Source organism: Channa argus, chromosome 5 (genome assembly GCF_033026475.1).
Source record: "Channa argus isolate prfri chromosome 5, Channa argus male v1.0, whole genome shotgun sequence".
Lineage (NCBI taxonomy): Eukaryota > Metazoa > Chordata > Actinopteri > Anabantiformes > Channidae > Channa > Channa argus.
The window spans coordinates 14,946,198-14,964,094 of NC_090201.1; the positions used below are offsets into that span (position 1 = coordinate 14,946,198).

Here is a 17,897-nt window from a genome sequence, read left to right on the forward strand (position 1 = left end):
CGGCAGGCATCAAAGCATTTGCGTCAACTCAAGCCAGACAGGAAGATGAATGCAAATTCAAAGGCACGATAGCCGGATTTGATCGTCCCACCGAAGAGGATGTGTTCATACATTGAGGTGACTTTTATTTCAATTTAGTCTTTATTATTTCCAACCGTCAAGGTAACACTTGCATGTATCAGCCTACTGACTGGAAGGGCGCGGGATTAAAATGTTAGTTCTGTCGTAGATGTATCCGCGCTCCTGTCGCCCATGGACGTGCTATCCTTTTTCACACGGATTTCATCGTGTGCACTGAAGCTGAGCTGATCTTATGGCAGAAATCCTCCCGCCTTGTACTGTCGTCCATCTGACCCACTGTGACAGACAATAATTAAAAACGCTTCGAGGAGAGGAGATGAAAAGCCAACAGCGACCATCACTGCTCGCCTTTTTGGCGCTATTGCTCTGCTCATTGCACCAGACAGCTGTGTCCGGCAGATCTCATCGCAGCATCTCAGCATCATTAACATCGTTATCTACAACGTCTCCACCAGTGGTGGGGAGCAGGAATAATTTGGGTACACCCCAAAACTGGCAAAAACAGACTAACATCAACTACCGAAATCACAGCCACAAAAACAGGCCATTGCCAAAGCTTAAAGAGCTAACAGGATATTTGAATAGATTCTCTTTTAATACCAGCAGAGGCAATATTACTACTGTGACATCTGAAAAGTCGGGCAGGGCACCAAGCCAGAGCCTAGAGCAAGGGGTGTCATCAATGTGTGCTTACCGAGTGATAGAGGGAGGCATTGGGGGGCAGCTGTGTTTTCGACACACGCTGTTTGGGTATAAGTGTCAAAAGGGAGACTGCAGGACAGTAATGTCACTTGGGAATCTGGTGGCAAATATTCTTATCAATGGCAGTGTACTGTTACAGTGGAGCCATGAAGGAGAATCCACAATGACTGGCCAAAATATGAAGACAAATGAGACTGCAGTTGGTCAGAATAGCACTGGGAGTGCATGGACAAATGTAATTCAGGGGGAAACTCGACAGTCTGTTTTCAGTGGCCGTCGCCACAGACGTGGAGGCTATGAGTTAAGCTGCTGGTGGAATGGAAGCTATACTCAGTTTGAGTGTGCGGGTGTCCACCTGGGATCTGGCTGCAGGGACTTTCTCCTGACTGAGCTGCATGAAAACATCCCCTACCGACTCTGCTTGCGTTCCCTTGCCCCCTTGGATGCAGCTCGGAAAGCAGACCAGCAAGACTGTGTAGATTTTAACCTGCCGCCGTCTGGAATGCAGGACATTGTGATTGCCATGACAACAGTGGGGGGAGCTATTTGCGTGATGCTGGTCATCATCTGCTTGCTGGTGGCATATATTACAGAAAACATCATGAGCCCCACGACACAGCACACATACTCCTACTGCACTCACTCACGTCACTGATGCACTGCTAAAAATTAGTAATAGCCTAAATTTAACATCGTCAATAATCACATCTAATCTTACAATCATAATTAGTCATTGTCTAATATTTTTATTTTCAACCAGACACATAATGGTATACACAATCTGTTATAACTGAACTGAAGCACAATCTACCGTGGCTCTGCAGATGAGTTGCCTTGTCCACCTCTACGAGGATGCACTATACCAAAACTACATTTACTAAATACAGTACTATGCTGTGTTTTCTGTTCAAGGTCATCAGTGATTCAATCTGTCAATCTATGTGCTGGCAGAATTAATAGCAATACAATTAATGAAATGGCTTTGAGTACATTAGAAAAAGCAGCTTTGCCCAATGTACAGCCTGTAAATGTATCTAGACTGGCCCAGACCTACCTTTGCTAGCTCACAGGAAAATAAATATTTTACTGAACTACACTTTTCCATTTGACAAAATCATCCCGGTGTCCAGTTTTGCTTTTAGGTTGGCATAAATTATGTGTGTTTGTACTATTTAGTGAAGAACAATACAATCTGGTGTACAATCTCTAAATACTGTGCCAAACATCTTGAGTTAGAATGTTTTTATGTCTTGCTGTCAATCTATTCACTGCTGCCAGTGAATAAAGTATCATGAGGTACATTGTAATACTTTACAGCTGTTCTTAATTTTGTGTGTGTGGGTGGGGAGGGGTGGGGGGTGCAACAATATGATCAGATGAGGTGAGCATATATGATCTATTATGGTACATGAAATGTTTTGTCACAATACTGCTTTGTATAGTGGCTGTCTGAAATAATCAGAGAGAAATGCAAATTTGGGCTACTTGAATACCTCAACGTTTACACACTCATGCATAAAATCACTCAAAGATCCAGTATGGTCAATAACCCTGTTTATCAGTTTGCAACATTGTCCAAAATTACCAAATAGCTGCAGAGAAGATATTAAAGGGCTACCACAGTAATACTAGTGCAGCAGAGTCCAGTGTGGTTTCAATATATGCATCATAATTTTGATAAATCAGATGACACAATGGAGGGACTATATATAGAATAGCAAATATACAAAAATGAAAAGGTTTAAATAGGTATTTCAATCACTTCAAAGGTGCAGAAAGTTGCATGTAAAACTATTGGATAAAATAGGTTGAATTTGCAGGTAGATTATTTGTTCAGAACTGATTAATGCGTGAACAATGAACATACTAAATAAAAACCTACATACTTAACACAGGACTAACAGAACAATTAGAAGGATAGAATATGTCGGAATAGGTTAGCACTACGTTTTTTTACAACAGTTAATTTTGGTACTTTGGATTATTTTAATTGGGTATTAGTAGCAGTTTGTTTCTTTTTGTCACTATATTTCAACCATAAATTTTGATTCTTGAATGTTTCTTGTGCACGCACCCACCAACAGGTAACTCAAAAACAAAATAGAAACGTAATGCTTTCTGTACAAGTAGCCTGTTTGAAGTACATTTGAAGATTGTAATGTGACTTGTTCTTATTTGTTCCTGCATTCCTGAAACCAACTAGCAGTAGGCTGAGCATATACCATCGTGTTATGAATAGTATGGCGATATATAAGGCAAGTCAGAAACAGAAACAGTCACTTGGACTGTTTCTGTTGTAGCTCTTTCTTTCCAGAAAAAGTTTTTTTTCACAGCCTGTTTATTGGTGTAATGTTACGTCACTACACTTTTTTTCAGGAGAAATCAGAAACTCCGCCCAGAATGACATCACTTAATAAAGCCGTAGTCAACTCACGGAGTTCCGCCATTTTAACTTCCTGCTTTAAAAGAAGACAAGCAAATCGCTCAGTAGTTGTCTTCGAAACGATTTATTGTCTAGCTTAACATAAGGCTTTGTCTCGTTATTTTTTCTTACAGGGATTAAACTAACCATCTTCCTTAGTTTCTGCAGCTTGTATTGGTTAGTTTAAGCCGGGGAGTCGCGATGCCGAGCCACCCGCTGCGTGTAGCGGTTGTGTGCTCGAGCAACCAGAACCGCAGTATGGAAGCGCACAATATCCTCAGGTAAAGACGACCCTCCGAGAAGACAAAGGATAAGGACCACCAAGTGAACGAAATTGGTGCGAAATCGAATCGTTTCTGAGCCGGTTACGATTCGAGCCAACAGGGTGACAGATGGGCCTCCGCGCCCCTTAACAATGGACTCGCTGCTACGTCGCTCACCGCGGGGCTATAGCGCACTTCTACCGCTGCCCCTCCGCTTGTTTGAAGCTGGCTAAATGAAACGCCCACACAGATTTTAATTTCAAACAAATCGAGGGTTATTAAAATAGCTGCCCAACTTGTTATGTAGTTTTTGGTTGTTGTTTTTTTAAACCCCCATATGTTGACAAGCGCGCCCCCCGTAGGACATAGACCGGAAGGAAGGAACTGCAGTTGTGCGACACTGTGGGGCAACAGTTGCCTCATTCACACCATTTTAGTTTCTGGATTATTAGTTCTTAACCAAAAGGCGTTGGTTGTACAGTCAGGGTCGTCTACCCTTAGTGTCACTAAACCTATCTACTGATATCCTAACCTTTATGATTATTCTGACTTCAATCTTCGGTTAATTGTTTGGATCCTTACAACTTCGGCCAACTTTCTGCTAGAAACGCCTTTTTGAAAGTTCTGCTTATAAAGCTTGTATACGGCTTTTTTAGTGTCTTTCATACCTTTAAAACTGATCGACATCACACACTTTCCTTTGATGTTTTTAAGAGTAATTTGCTTTTTTGCCTAACCAGTATATAAGGAAGCGATTTTTATTTTTTTAGCAAAACAGTCCAGATTGTTTTTCAGCTTTGCCTGAAAGATCCAATCAGCGTCAAAGCGTCCACGGTGCATTTTGGTTTTTTTTTGGAAGTTCTTTTTCTAGTTGGTCATTTGCTGCTCTACACAGGGAAACAAAAACCAGGAGTCACTCAAGGATAAAAACGTACAGACCAAGATGGCTTCTTGGTGACGAAACGTCACCCATGTGACAGCTGAAATACGACAAACACATTTTCCTTTTCTAGGACTGTTCTACATTAGAAGTCAGTTTGGACATCCCATTACATAACGGGATTTAGACAGAATCCTTTAGCATTTTAGTTGGAAACTCAACTTCAACCATTGACAACAGCCTTGCTTTGCCTAATCATTTTAACAAGTTTTCTTTTCTAGATTAGATTTAAGTTGGATAACTCAGAAGACAGTTTAAAAGGTTGCGCTGCAGACATGGCGTTATTCCAGATATTGTATTCTGCTTGGATTTAATATTTTCTTGTATTTAGTGATTATTCCAGAGGAGTTATGTAATTTACTCTCTTGTCCTTTCCTCTTTGCAGCAAACGTGGATTCGATGTGCGTTCATTTGGGACAGGGTCTCACGTGAAGCTACCCGGTCCTGCCCCGGATAAGCCAAATGTTTATGACTTCAAAACGACATATGAACAGATGTACAACGACTTGGTCCGCAAGGACAAGGAACTGTATCCCATCCCTGCTCACTTTTTCCACTCGCTCACGCACACGCATATGCACACTTGTATACTAGAAGCCAGATAAGTTAACATAGCTTGTGTACGTGTATTTTGTATAAATCATTGTTGAAGTTCATACAAGTGTGATGGTGACAGCAGCAGATCGGGGAGCACCGTTGGGTAAATCTCACATTTTTTCAGTCCTATTTCGAGTTATTATGGTTACAAAGGCAGTTAATGTGAGGTATTTAAAAATGTGACATACACAATGTGCTTGATTTAAAGACCTGTAAAATGCAACAGTTAAAGAAGCACAGTGTAATACAATAGCTTTGGAGCAGTAAGTTCAAATTTGGTGAAGGTAAATCTTGTTGCACCTTTTCTGTGTCTTTGTAATTAAGTTTTCCTGTTCAGAAGTTATCTTTTCTCTTTCACAGTTTTGCGGTTGAATAGCACCAGCAAGTCGCCTAACTGGTGGCCAGCTTGATCTGCTTTACTTGTAGATGTCAGTTTAATCACTGGTGCATCAGTTCTGAACACTGGAAATGTGAAGTACAGAAAATACAAGCACAGGGGAGCTTCATTAGCTGGGGAGAAGTAGCATCAAGGAGAGAATGCTGGCTTGGGGGGGGGGGGGGGTCAAGTGTTTTTTTTTTTTTTGCTAGAATTCTATGTTAAACCAATAGTTGTTTTAAAAAAATAAAAAAGCTTTCAGAGATAGATTTTACATTTTGACTAATATCATTGACTATAGTGCCCAAAGGTAAGTTTAAAAATTAACTCCGTTATTATACCAAAGTGAGTTTATTTGTAGATGCCACTAAATCAAACGCAAAAACCTGGGGCCGTTACGGCAATTTATAATTATTAGTTACAAGTACTGTTAGGAACTGCAATTATGCATGATTCTATGATAAACTGTAGTAGTGTCTTTTTTGTATGGAATCCATTCATGAAGATTACTCTGTCAATGAGTAGTGGGCAGTATTTTTTAGTAGTCTTCATTGAAACATTGTCTACTAGCAAGTCTAAAACCTGTCTCTTTGGTTTATTGAAGGTTTTTTTGTTTTGTTTTGTTTTTTACCTGGAGGGTTTTTTTTATGTTCCTTAAGCAAGCTTCTGAGTCTTGTAATTCCAGTAGGTCAATGGTACTTCACCAAATTCTTACTTGCTGTTGTTATTGATAATGACATCATTTTATTGGCAGTGTTAACTTTGCCCCCAACCCACAGTAGCAGAGGTCCAATCTTTACTCTTGCATATCCGAGGTACTTTAGAACAAAATTAGCTGCCCTGTAAATAATGTGTCATAACTGTAAATGTAGTGCACCCACAAAAAATTCTCTAGTATCTCTTGTGTCCTTAGGTCCTTTTAGATAATGACTTTTGTAGAGAGATGGCTGTAGTGGCTGAAAGCCACACCCCTGCACTCCCCAACAAATAATGGTGCGGAGTCACCACTAGATGGTGCTGTAGCATATCTAATGGAAACGCTGATACTTTACATTTGTATGTATTTTCTTGCATCTCTGATTTGGACTGTGAATTAACTACATAAATGCAAATATAGATTTCACTGAAATCTTACTTTTTCACATTGGTGTTTTATTGAAATTCCGCTCTGACAACATGAGTCTGTTGTATTACCTTGAAGTGTTTATTTAGCTACTGCTGTGCTCCTTGACCTCCCCTCTCTTCAGATACACACAGAATGGCATCCTGCATATGCTGGACCGCAACAAGCGAATCAAATCAAAGCCAGAACGCTTTCAGAACTGCAAGGACAAGTTTGATCTGGTCATCACCTGTGAAGAGAGGGTGTATGACCAAGTGCTGGAGGGTGAGGTTTCTCATAATAAATGCATTTTCCTTTAAAGGGTATAAATATTAACTCAGCTGCTTGGAAAAACCTCGCTTAAATGGGTATTTTGAAGTCAGAACTTTTCATTGCACCAGCACTGCAACATGGTTTCAGAATCCCTCATTTTGTAAGCTGGCTAAGCTTTTATTTCAACACTTAATTGTTTCTCCCTTTTTATCCCCCAGATCTGAACTCTAGAGAGCAGGAGACTCTGCAGCCAGTTCACGTCATCAATGTAGACATTCAGGATAACCATGAGGAAGCCACGCTGGGCGCCTTCCTTATTTGTGAACTGTGTCAGTGTGTGAGTGTCTGGTTGCTGCGATTTCATTTACTATTATACACTGAGCCACCACAGAATGTGATCTATATAGTTATTTCACAGCAGGCATGCTTTTGAACCATTAGTGCTTTTATAATAAACCACTATACAGTCAATATTGAGGTAATTTAACTACATACAAAAAGTGCATTTATTCAGTGGTCACCTCATGGAAATGCTCCTAATAACATCAATGGGTGATAAAGGTTTTTAGAGAGTGTACAGTGATTCATGGGCATTGACGCAAATGAACTGCACACAAGCAGGGTGTGTTTAATGTGTGTATTTCTCCTTACCCGCAGATCCAACACACTGATGACATGGAGAATGAAATAGATGAACTTCTACAAGAGTTTGAGGAGAAGAGTAACAGGCCTTTTCTCCACACTGTCTGCTTCTACTAATGCACAATAAGAATTTGCAATAAACACAGACCCAGATCACAAGCAGTCAAATGGACAAACACGCACTTCATGCTCCTCAATCATCAGTAACAAAGTACACACACATTGTGTGCCTAAGCCTGACATACTCCCACACACAGTCTTGAGCAAAAGCCTGACAGATGGCTACTTTTGGACATACTGGAGATGAGTTCCTCCTCCTATGCAGAGGACAGACTTGCTGCTCATTCTGCCTTTATTTCTTCGGATCAAGTTCAGGCCAAGGTCCTCCCTCCATCCCAGTCCAGTGAAAGTCACTCATGTCACCCTTGTCTCTTCAGGGAGAGCCATAATACCCACACCCCCCTGCTCCAACAAATGCTTTACGAGTCCCTCTGAGTTTTTTTAAATTTTTTTTATGGCAGCATAATGATGCTGTTTTTTTGTTTTGTTTTTTTGTTTTTTTTAGATTATATATATTAATTAATTCAAGGATATATGACAGATTTTTATTCCTTACCTGGGACCCTGTAAATGTGTTTCTTGGGGTCAGTTGAGGACAATTAATTGAGTTGAATGCTTGTTTTTGTGCGACTATTTGTTGTAGATTAGTTAGAATTAAGTTAAATGGGCTGGGCTAATAATGCATAACCAAACCCAGACCTCTCTGAGGTTCTACTCCAATGTGTTTCCAGTAAAGTGTTGATTCATGTTTAAACTTGGATATGCTATTTTTCAGGGCATAGTATTTTTTCTTTTGTAAATGTTTAAGAATTGAAGCATTGTAATTATTTGCAAACTGCAAGCTCAGCTCAGAGTGCCTGATTTTTCTGTATGTACATATGAATCCACTAAAAAAAAAATCTCAAAAGATGGCATGACTCTTTATTTAGTTTGTTTTATTTGGTTATGGCAGCAATGCACTAGAATATTTTCACATTGCTTGAATTGCTCTGCAAATAGAAATGTACATTTGACCTGCATATGATGTTTTAGAACATATAGTTGTAAAGATCTTTGTGGGCAATGATTTGATTTGTTTAAAAATTCTAACTGGTCAAAATAAGGATAAATGTAACAAGTCCTCAGTTTGACTTTACATTATTCACTTTGATTCTCCATTTTGTGCTTTACTGACAACTGTAAGCAACTCAGGTGTGCTAATAAAGCTAAGTGAAGCATAAATACACATGTATGTATACATGCTTTTCAGCGCCTCTCCTAGTTACACTATGGCTACATACAAGTGTAGTATATGTCTAAGTTTGTCGCTTGATGACGAGAAACTAAGTGAAATGAAAATTTAAATAGTTGAAAAAAAGATGATTAAGAAATCTATGTGCCATTATAATCAGTTACAATTTATTGTAATTTAGCAGACACTTCTATCCAAAGCAAATTACAACCAACATTGTTGTTGTTTCAGTGCCTCATGACTCGTAACCAGGCAAACCAGGAGTCAAACCACTGACCTTGTGGTTGATAGATAACTGCTCTACCAACTGAGCTACTGTTGTTGAGAACGTAGGTAAGGTCAGTAGAGGGGTTCTGAAATCAAAGTCCATAAAATCAAAACTGATTTGTAAAATTACTGTTGGGTGTAAGTTAAATTGATTCCTGTTTTAGTTTAATCGGAAGTCTACTAAATGTCAGGGGTGAATGCTTTATTATTTTACAGAACAAATGGCATCTGCAGACCCATCCCTCATCATTTCAGCTTACTGCAAGTCAATATTCAATGCAATATTCGATGGAAACTCCATCTTACTAATAGTTATGAAAGCAGAAAATTATTCTGCAGTGTTTTTTATAACCTGATAAATATTGCATTTTTTCCTCCTCAGACCAGGTAAGTGTTAGAAGTATATAAGTTTAGATTTCACAGTGTTAAGCCAATGACTGAAATATACACTGATACCTGAATTTGATTTCTTAGAGTCGGTAGTAAAAACAAGTCATAAAGCAAAATCTGATGGTGTATTTTTATGGGTTAACCACCTGTCTGTACAAAAAGTGGTTAATATCAGCTTGAACTTAATGAGTAATGCTGTTAAAATTCCACACCGAGTTGCAATTTACTCTTTTATTAAATAGACTAATATAACTTGTCTTTGCTGTAATTTTCTCCTTTGAGCCAGAAGTACAGTACATGCCACACCCTTGGCATGTACTTCAACAAGGAATATTCTGAATATAGAATGATATAGAATGACGTAGATACTGTATCAACAAGGAACATTCTGAATATCTACAAAATTCTTATTAGGAAAAACTCCAATTTCAGCTGTCAACAATGCAGTTGTTGCTAGTCATAATCTTAATTTTAGGTATACAAACTTAAAAATATATACATTAACAGATATACACAATACATTTGTGGATCTTTAATTGCCTTTCTGACTAGTGAGAATACAATTTTTAACTAACAGAAATTCTATTATGTCTTATCTAAAATGCAATTACAGACTGGAGTGTACTTCAATTTATTGTTAACACTGCTTGCCATTGTAACCTTGTAAGATCTGCACTGTGTGATGATGTTAATGTTGTGTTTGACAGGGGTGAATCGCACCGATCTGCACCTGAGCAGTATGCTCCATTTTTAAAAGCGGCAAGTAACTTATTACATTTAATCAAATACTGTACTTGGTACTTGCACTTTACTGGATTGAATCTAATTTTGGCTGCTTTAATTTTTTTATTGTACTTTTACTCCAGTACATTATTTTGCAGCTTTTTCTGTAATGTGATCTGTAATACCAAATCTAATTCATAAATGCTGGTGTATAGTTATGGATTAACCACCTCTCAGTAGATAAAGCGGTTAAAATGAACTGGAAGAGATTTGATTTTGCATCAGCTAAAGAAATTTTTTTATTTACCTTGCACTGTCAGTCTTTTCTGAATGACTAATACTATGCAGGCATCAAGTTTATAATGTTGTTCCACATTAGGGGTTGGATTCCAGAGAAAACTATTGTTACATTACGACCCAACTGGAGATGAACTTCTCATGGATCTCTGCATCAGCAGGTCCACATCTGCTCTCCCTCTACATTGCTAAACAGAATAAAAGAAAGTGCTCAGGATGCCCCAAGCACATGAGAAAACTACAGGTGGATTGTAGGTGGTTCACACACTGCAACTCACTGAGTGCTCCTTCTTTTGCAACATTGCAGATCACTTGCTCACACTGTCATGTAGGGACCATAGGGGTTTACTGTACCTGTGTTTCATCCAAACTTCAAAGTGCCCTGGAAGTAGATGTTCTAAGCCGAAGATTACAAGTATTCTGATAGTTTGTGTCAGCTGTAAATAAAGCTGTTTGCTTTTAGAACAACTGCTGTCAAAAACACTAGCTGTACTCTGATAAAATACTAAAGGCACAGCATTGTGAAATAGCAAATTGCTGAGCCACAAAAATAAACAAATAAATAAAATCAATTTTAATCATTTTAATGATAGTAGCAGCAGATAAAAGTGGTCATTTTGTGTCTGGTTCAGCAAGTTTTTCAGGCGCTTTTTATTTTATCGGGGGTTAATACTGAGGTCAGATTTATTTAACTAGCAGACAGAATACTTACATGTGCATGGTAACTTTTATATCAAATGAAAAATCTTAAATTAAAATATATTTTAGATCATAAAACATGGTCAACAAGAAAATATTACCATGAATGCAAAGCTGTTGTGAGTCACTGCAACACACAAAAAGTTGGGATAATGGATATTTTGGATTTAGCAACAATTATTTCAGAATATTTGATGAATATTTGAATCTTTTACCATGCACTGTATGAAAACAAACAGGATCCAAATGTTTTTTAACCAGCAGTAAAAATGTTTTTGCCAAATTATTTTGAATGATTAACATTTTTTAGCAGCCACATGATGGTATTTTATAGAAATAAACTAAGACTGTATATAACCTAATTCAGTACTACAAATATCTATAGTGGATTTTTAAAATACACATTAATTCACAATATATAGAGTTAGTTTGCAAAACTATACGAGTCATTGTTGTTAGTGCTTTGCTGCCAAATCATGCTTTCCTCAATAGAGAATAGTGAATATTAGTTATGGTCTTGAAAGTATTTAAAGCTGCATGAGTAATGTGAGCTGCTCTTCTATCTCTGACTCTGGTTGCTTCTCACCATATAACACTTTTCTAATCGGAATTACAAGATTGTTGGATTTTCTTTTATGTGACCTTATGGGTTTCAGTACATGAAGGCTCCCTGTGATGTCGGGGTGTTTTATCATGTGACCTACTCTATAACAATGACAACTTCATGCCCTTGTGGATGCTCAATTTCTGAGACTTTACTCTGAAATATTAAAATCTTCGTAGATTCATACAGGACAGAATCACTAGCTCATCCAATCCTAACCCCCTCCTCTCTGCTCGCACCTCTATCAATCTGTGTTGTGCCCTACCCTGCCCCGTCTACCTTTTTCAAAACCGTACATAATGCCTGACAACGTCACTGCAACGACTAACCTCTAAATACTACATCAGTACAAAAGAAGTCACTGAATGTTGACTTAAAATGCAACTTTCTGAGACAAACTGCTGCAGGTTTTGGATTTTCCTGTACCACATGTTTATAAAAACATGGATCCATTTAATCATTTGGACACAGACACTGTGCACAACATTTACATACAGTTGTTACAGACACTCAGTCTGGTTTCCATGTAAAATAATATATAATGTATACATTATATATTAGAATGAACAAGTCTCTGGTGCCATTTGTGATTTGAAATTCTAATCTATCGTCACCCCTAACCCTGTGAGCACATCCTGTGTCATAAAGGCAGTCCAACAGGCTTTTAGCATAAACAGATTAGTTAAGGGGCACAGTACTATTCTTTCTAATCCAGGCAGCCCCAATGAACAAATCTAAAACTCAGACTGGAGTTCCATCCTTTGGAGGCGAGGATCCAGTCTTGTCTTCTTTCTTCAAATTTTTTTCACTGTCAGAGGAGACAGCAGGCTGGGCTAAACTCTCTCCTGCTGTCATAGCTTCTGCATTGACAGCATCTTCGCCATCCTGTCCAGCTGGCACCGCTCTTTGTTCCTCTGCTGATTGGCTGCCGTCTGAAGAAGGTGGTATACTGTCACCTTTGTACTTTGTATTTGGCTCAGGAGCAATTACCTCATGAGCCTGAGGTACCTCATTGAGGGGCAGATTAAAGCCCATTTTGCCTCCACTGCCTGTCGCTCCAACAGGTGGGGGAGTAAGGGTCTGAGCCTCCTCTTCTCTGTGCAGCCAATCCATCTTCTGAAGGTGCTGCTTGACAGCATCATCAACACGAGCATCAATCATAGCCTCCGTCAGGACACCGTCTTCAGAGGAATATGCTGCCGCCTGGAAGAAGCACAAAACAGCCGTTTTACACACTTATTTGTATTGTAGAATTTAGTGTAGCAGTGTGCAATTTATCAATTTAACGGCACATTTTTTAGATTACAGAAACGCATCAACTGGATCAGGGAACATACCTGCCAGGCCACACCCAGCTTGGAGATCTCCCTTCCTGACATGCCTCCTGTCCTCTCGGCTATGTCAGTGCACTTTTTACCATAGTCAAACTGTGCCAACTTCATCCTCCTGCAGATTGCCAGACACAAACACAGCAGCACAAAATTGATATAGAGCAAACTTAGACTCTTTAATACTGAACAACTTGTGTGGACACGGACTGACACTTGTTTAGTATACATTTCTGGTGTGTGCCCCATTTTAACAGGTGAACTGTTGTGTTGTGTTGGGTTGACTTACTGTCTCCCTCCAGTGGCGGGCTCCAGCACATATTTGTCAAAATACAAACGCACCAGCCTCTCCCTCTCTTCAGGACCAGGCAGAGCAAAATTCACGATTTCATCTATACGATCATTAATGGCCCAGTCAAACTGCTCAGGCTGGTTACTGGCCAACACCAACATAAACCTGCAGGGGAAAAAAAAGCAATTAAGCAACTTAAGACATGTGCCGAGATGTCAGAAGAGTAGTAAAGACAGTTAAATAAAAAGGGAACATGTACTTGTTGCTTTGTTCTCCAGTGCGATACAAGAATGCATTTAAAGTGGCTCTGAGGTCTTCACTGATCTTTTCCTACAAAATCCAAGAATGAAAAATACAAATTTTGCAAAGATAAATCAAGGGATGTGTAATCTAGAAGGCATAATTAGAAGAAATGTAATGTGATTTCTGAGTAATGAAATACACAAACACTTACAGTGGCCCTCTTACGAAGGAATGCATCAGCTTCATCAACAAAAAGAAGCAGCCTGTCACAAAAAAAAACAAAAAAAAAACAACAACACACACATAAGAAACCTTATCATCTGCTGATACTTTAGGTAAATGTCACTTGTGTGTGGTAAATAAGAGTAACATACCCGGATCGACTTGTGCTGGCCCAGTCAAAAACTTTGTGCATAGCAGTTACACCATCACGGCCCATAGGTGCTACATCACCACCGGTCATAATTGCATAGTCCATGCCAGAATGCATTGCCAGCTTCTACTCAACACAAAGAAACAGTTCACAGTTGGATAAAGCATCAACTTTCACGAACATAAAAGGTTTTCATCAGTTTCTGTCCTCGACTGTACCTTAGCAAAGAGAGTTTTGCCTGTGCCTGGAGGACCATACATGAGGATGTTCCTGTAGAGGCCGTGGTTCTGCCTGGTGTTTCTTGTTGCTATGGCGATATCACGGACACGTTCTTCCAGGGATGGCTAACAGGTTGGGAAAAAAATAAATAAATCCTTCATTATGATTTTTATTTAAAGTGATGAAAAGCTTTAAAAAAATTATACTTGTTTGATGTGGACTTACACTTAGCACAACTCCCTCGAGGGCATCCTGTGGTTTGCTCTTAAGACGTTTGGCTGTCTAAATATTAAAGGAGGGGCAGAAAAGTTTAATTAATAATAATTTGCATGCCTGAATCTGCAGTAAACCAAATGTAAAATTGCCATTTTACTACCTTGACCGGATGCTTGATTGCCTCTCCCACAGTGATTCGGGATGTCTCTCGCACCAGAGATGGCTTCCCAAGCCGCGCCTCGATGTAACGTCCCGCCACTGCTGTCGCGTTTCGAGCTGAATACACTCCCACAGCTAAAAGGGTCAGTCCTGCTACCTGGTGACATGTTTTAACAGTTCAACTATATTCATCATTATCATTTAAAAATACTTAACCATTTGTGGTTTAATTGGAAATTACATTTTTCTTAAGGCTTCATATTGTGAGTACTGTAAATTTATATTGGAAATTTATTTATTTCTTTATTCTTTTACACCTGACTAGAGTATAGTGCCTATCATAAATTTTAATTATATTAAAAGACTAAACTAATGGAAACTAATTTGGAAACACTTCTTACCGTAGCTGTGACTTTGTCCCAATCTGAAACAAATGCCCTGAAACCTTCACCAAACACAGCACCTGCAGTCCTTAAAGTAATAATATCAACTGTGAACATGTTTTTTGGTGGTGATTAATGATTTATTAAACATATAAAACAACATTTTTAATTTCTGTGTTATATACTGGATTGTTGATTATATCTGTATTTCTTTTAAACACATCTTCAGTTTAAACTAGTCACATGTATAAGGTCACCAAGAAGCATCAATGCACTGCATCATAACTATTTTAAACACAATGGTGTAAAACTACACACAGGTCACAGTGACTTACTTTATGGATTCCAGCACAGTCTGTCTGTGTTCTGCAGCCTTCAGACGGATTTGCTCGCGTATTATATCAGCATTCTCTCTCTCAACACGGCCCCGAGCTTTAGCTTCAGCCTCTATACGCAGGAGCTCGTTCTTGTGTCTTAGCTCCATTTCGTGCTCTATTGTTGCTATAAAAACAATGACCAAACAATATGTGACACAGCTCAACAGCTTTTGAAACTTCTATAACATTGTGTCATGAGCGTAACAGTTCATACCTTTCCTCATGGCCTCCTGTTTCTGCACAGACTCCTCCTGTCTGCGGAGGTTCTCCTCATTTAGGGCTTGCTTTTAAAATTACAAAAAGAAGCAGTTGTCAGCTTGGTACTGCAGGTCATTTTAAAGACATTTCTATTAAATGCAAAGGATCTAACCTTACCTGTTGCCTTAGTTGCTCCTCATATCGCTGTCTGGCCAGCTTATCTTGGTATTGAGCTCTCTGTGGTGGGAAAACAACAATAATTAAGTTTAAATTATTTGAGTTCACTGCTGCAATGTATGTAAAAAAAAACAAAAACAACAACACTTCCTTACTCACCGCTTGATGCTGCCTGGTCTCCTCATTCAGAGTTTTCCTCCTCTCCTCAGCCTGGGTTCGTATCTGGTCGCCTTTGATCTGCTCGACTGCTGCTTCATACTCCTGTTACAGCACCGAAAAAAATGATGCCACAACTCTATTAAACCCAAGCAACACACCTGGGGATTTTATGATGCATTTTAACCAACTGGATCTCCCCTAGCTGGACCTCACTAGTAGCAACGTAACAAAACTGAAGCGATAATGAACACTTCATTTATAGGTTCTGTTAAATCAAAAATGATAAATCTTTACGCCTGTATTTTGAACCTGTAAAATAACTTCTCTGAACAATCAATACACTCAAAGACTTCTGCAAAGCTCTTTTTCTTATATATGTTGTTCTAACTTATATCAAGGCACAGAGCAAATTATAAGCTTTACATTTTCACAACATAAATACAAAAATCCCTATACTATTTAAAAACCATCTACTCTCACCTTCACTATTCTTTGTCTCTCTGCAGACAAAAATATAAACCAACTCATCTAAAGTAACTGATACAATAATTCTTTGGACAGTGTCCTGCAACAGTAAATGTGTAAAGTGTCCAGTGTACCTTCATTTTGCTCTGGTGCTCCATCTGAGTGGTGTGCTCCTGCATGCGAGCCAACTCCAGAGCTTCTTTCGCATGTCCTGGATACAGAAGACAGATCAGACAATGCAGAGCTGAAAGATTTTGTTAGGAGTCCTTTGAGCTCCGGCTCACTATTGTATAGCATGCAACAAGGGGGGAGCAGACTTCTCTGTCGCTCCTTTACGTGTGTGGCTTTATTCTTCTTATTTTTATAACTAAAAACAATTATTACAAACCCTAGTGGAGCCTTAGCATGTCTGAGGTAAAATAGGAACTTGGATTTGCAACCCTGGTTGCAACCTTTGAACCCAGTCCCTTTGTTTGACTGAAGGTGAGAGACTTGATCTGACAACTCCCCAACAATATCACCAAGATTACATGAAACACACATGAGCAAAAGCTGGCTCTCAGTGAAGGCCTCATTATCCAATAAGCTGTTGCACCATTGAAACGACCACCACCATGACCCAGAGAGAACCTGGAGCCTGGCGCATGAGGATTTGAGGCGTACAAAAATGATGTCTGTGTCAACGGTCACCCCGGGGACCTCGCCTCAGCTAGCAGACGCTCCTGAACACTTACGGGACTTGTCGAGTTCCTTGGCCGCCTGGGCAGCCCGCTCCAGCCCAGTGGGATCGAAGTTGCTCCATTTGTCCTTGGGTTTATCTCCGCCGCCGCTGGACCCTCCGGCCGGCGGCGGTGGCGGTGGAGGCTGAACCGGGAGACCAGGAGGCGGCTCAGGCTGCCCCTTGTTTAGACCGAACAGCCACGACATTTTAGTGAGAATAAATAAAGCACAGTTTAGCCGGATCTCTGAAGAACTGCAGGCGGTATGGTTCAAGTATGTCACTACACTTCCTTCACACGCGTGTCACGCCGCAATTTTCCGCGCAAGTGCAACAGAAAATGTAGCCTCCTCTGAAAAACAGCCTCTGTAATTGGCTGAACAGGAGTACTTCCTCTTGTCATTGGCTGTCCAAAAGCTGCCTGCACTGGAGGTCATTCGTCTAGTCCCACCCAAAGTTGGTACGGTGGCCACACAGGGTCATAATACGTCTTATTCAGCTGAAGAGACACGGTTTTCCTTCAGTTACATCAGGTTGTTCAATATTTTGTTGGGTCAGAGGCCATTGATGTATCATTCTGAACAGCGCAGGATCATCAGAAATAAGATGTTTGACTGGAGGAATGTTTAAACGTCAGGCCTGGGTGTTCATGCTTCCCAGATGCCACCGCTTAATTTAATTCAGATGAGATGAGATCAGACCACTACATTAATCACAGTGGGCAATTCAGTTATGCAGCACAGTTCAACTAAAATAAAATAAAGTACATACGATAAATAATACATAAGAGATAGACAGTATCAACAATAACAACAGTGAATATAACAACTATTAACAAAGGCCTGCAATCTGCTTTGTAATTTCTACTACTGACATTTAGCAACCCAAGGTGTTATATAAATAGTGCTTTGTTTTGACCTA

General features: G+C 39.5%; 3 protein-coding genes across 3 annotated transcripts; 2 read left to right on the forward strand and 1 right to left on the reverse strand.

Annotated features, from left to right (window-relative positions):
• The first annotated feature begins 3 nt into the window (after window positions 1-3).
• On the forward strand, window positions 4-2,113 carry fndc10 (fibronectin type III domain containing 10). The gene is made up of 2 exons (XM_067504432.1): window positions 4-117; window positions 230-2,113. Exon 2 carries the CDS (start codon window positions 398-400, stop codon window positions 1,436-1,438), a length of 1,041 nt encoding a protein of 346 aa, XP_067360533.1. The 5' UTR covers window positions 4-117; window positions 230-397; the 3' UTR covers window positions 1,439-2,113.
• A 1,104-nt stretch (window positions 2,114-3,217) lies between these two features.
• On the forward strand, window positions 3,218-8,367 carry ssu72 (SSU72 homolog, RNA polymerase II CTD phosphatase). The gene is made up of 5 exons (XM_067504434.1): window positions 3,218-3,486; window positions 4,794-4,937; window positions 6,629-6,768; window positions 6,975-7,093; window positions 7,414-8,367. The coding sequence occupies exons 1-5, from the start codon at window positions 3,407-3,409 to the stop codon at window positions 7,513-7,515; spliced, it is 585 nt and encodes a 194-aa protein (XP_067360535.1). The 5' UTR covers window positions 3,218-3,406; the 3' UTR covers window positions 7,516-8,367.
• Window positions 8,368-9,029: 662 nt separating this feature from the next.
• atad3 (ATPase family AAA domain containing 3) lies at window positions 9,030-17,321 on the reverse strand. Its single transcript, XM_067504433.1, has 16 exons — window positions 16,993-17,321; window positions 16,393-16,469; window positions 15,794-15,895; window positions 15,635-15,694; window positions 15,474-15,543; window positions 15,218-15,383; window positions 14,901-14,970; window positions 14,501-14,656; window positions 14,350-14,406; window positions 14,124-14,249; window positions 13,907-14,031; window positions 13,744-13,795; window positions 13,549-13,619; window positions 13,287-13,454; window positions 13,007-13,115; window positions 9,030-12,872 (listed from the first exon to the last, which is right to left on the reverse strand). The coding sequence occupies exons 1-16, from the start codon at window positions 17,183-17,185 to the stop codon at window positions 12,411-12,413; spliced, it is 2,064 nt and encodes a 687-aa protein (XP_067360534.1). The 5' UTR covers window positions 17,186-17,321; the 3' UTR covers window positions 9,030-12,410.
• Window positions 17,322-17,897: the final 576 nt, after the last annotated feature.

What these genes read in the sequence shown, in the direction of transcription:
- ssu72 (XM_067504434.1), top strand. Translation starts at nt 3,407, where the DNA reads ATGCCGAGCCACCCGCTGCGTGTAGCGGTTGTGTGCTCGAGCAACCAG. An exon ending in GAAGCGCACAATATCCTCAG is followed by an intron (nt 3,487 to 4,793) that starts GTAAAGACGACC and finishes TCCTCTTTGCAG; the next exon opens with CAAACGTGGATTCGATGTGC. An exon ending in GTCCGCAAGGACAAGGAACT is followed by an intron (nt 4,938 to 6,628) that starts GTATCCCATCCC and finishes CCCTCTCTTCAG; the next exon opens with ATACACACAGAATGGCATCC.
- atad3 (XM_067504433.1), bottom strand. Translation starts at nt 17,185, where the DNA reads ATGTCGTGGCTGTTCGGTCTAAACAAGGGGCAGCCTGAGCCGCCTCCT. An exon ending in CAATCAAGCATCCGGTCAAG is followed by an intron (nt 14,407 to 14,500) that starts GTAGTAAAATGG and finishes TTTAATATTTAG; the next exon opens with ACAGCCAAACGTCTTAAGAG. An exon ending in TCCTTCGTAAGAGGGCCACT is followed by an intron (nt 13,620 to 13,743) that starts GTAAGTGTTTGT and finishes TGGATTTTGTAG; the next exon opens with GAAAAGATCAGTGAAGACCT.
- fndc10 (XM_067504432.1), top strand. Translation starts at nt 398, where the DNA reads ATGAAAAGCCAACAGCGACCATCACTGCTCGCCTTTTTGGCGCTATTG.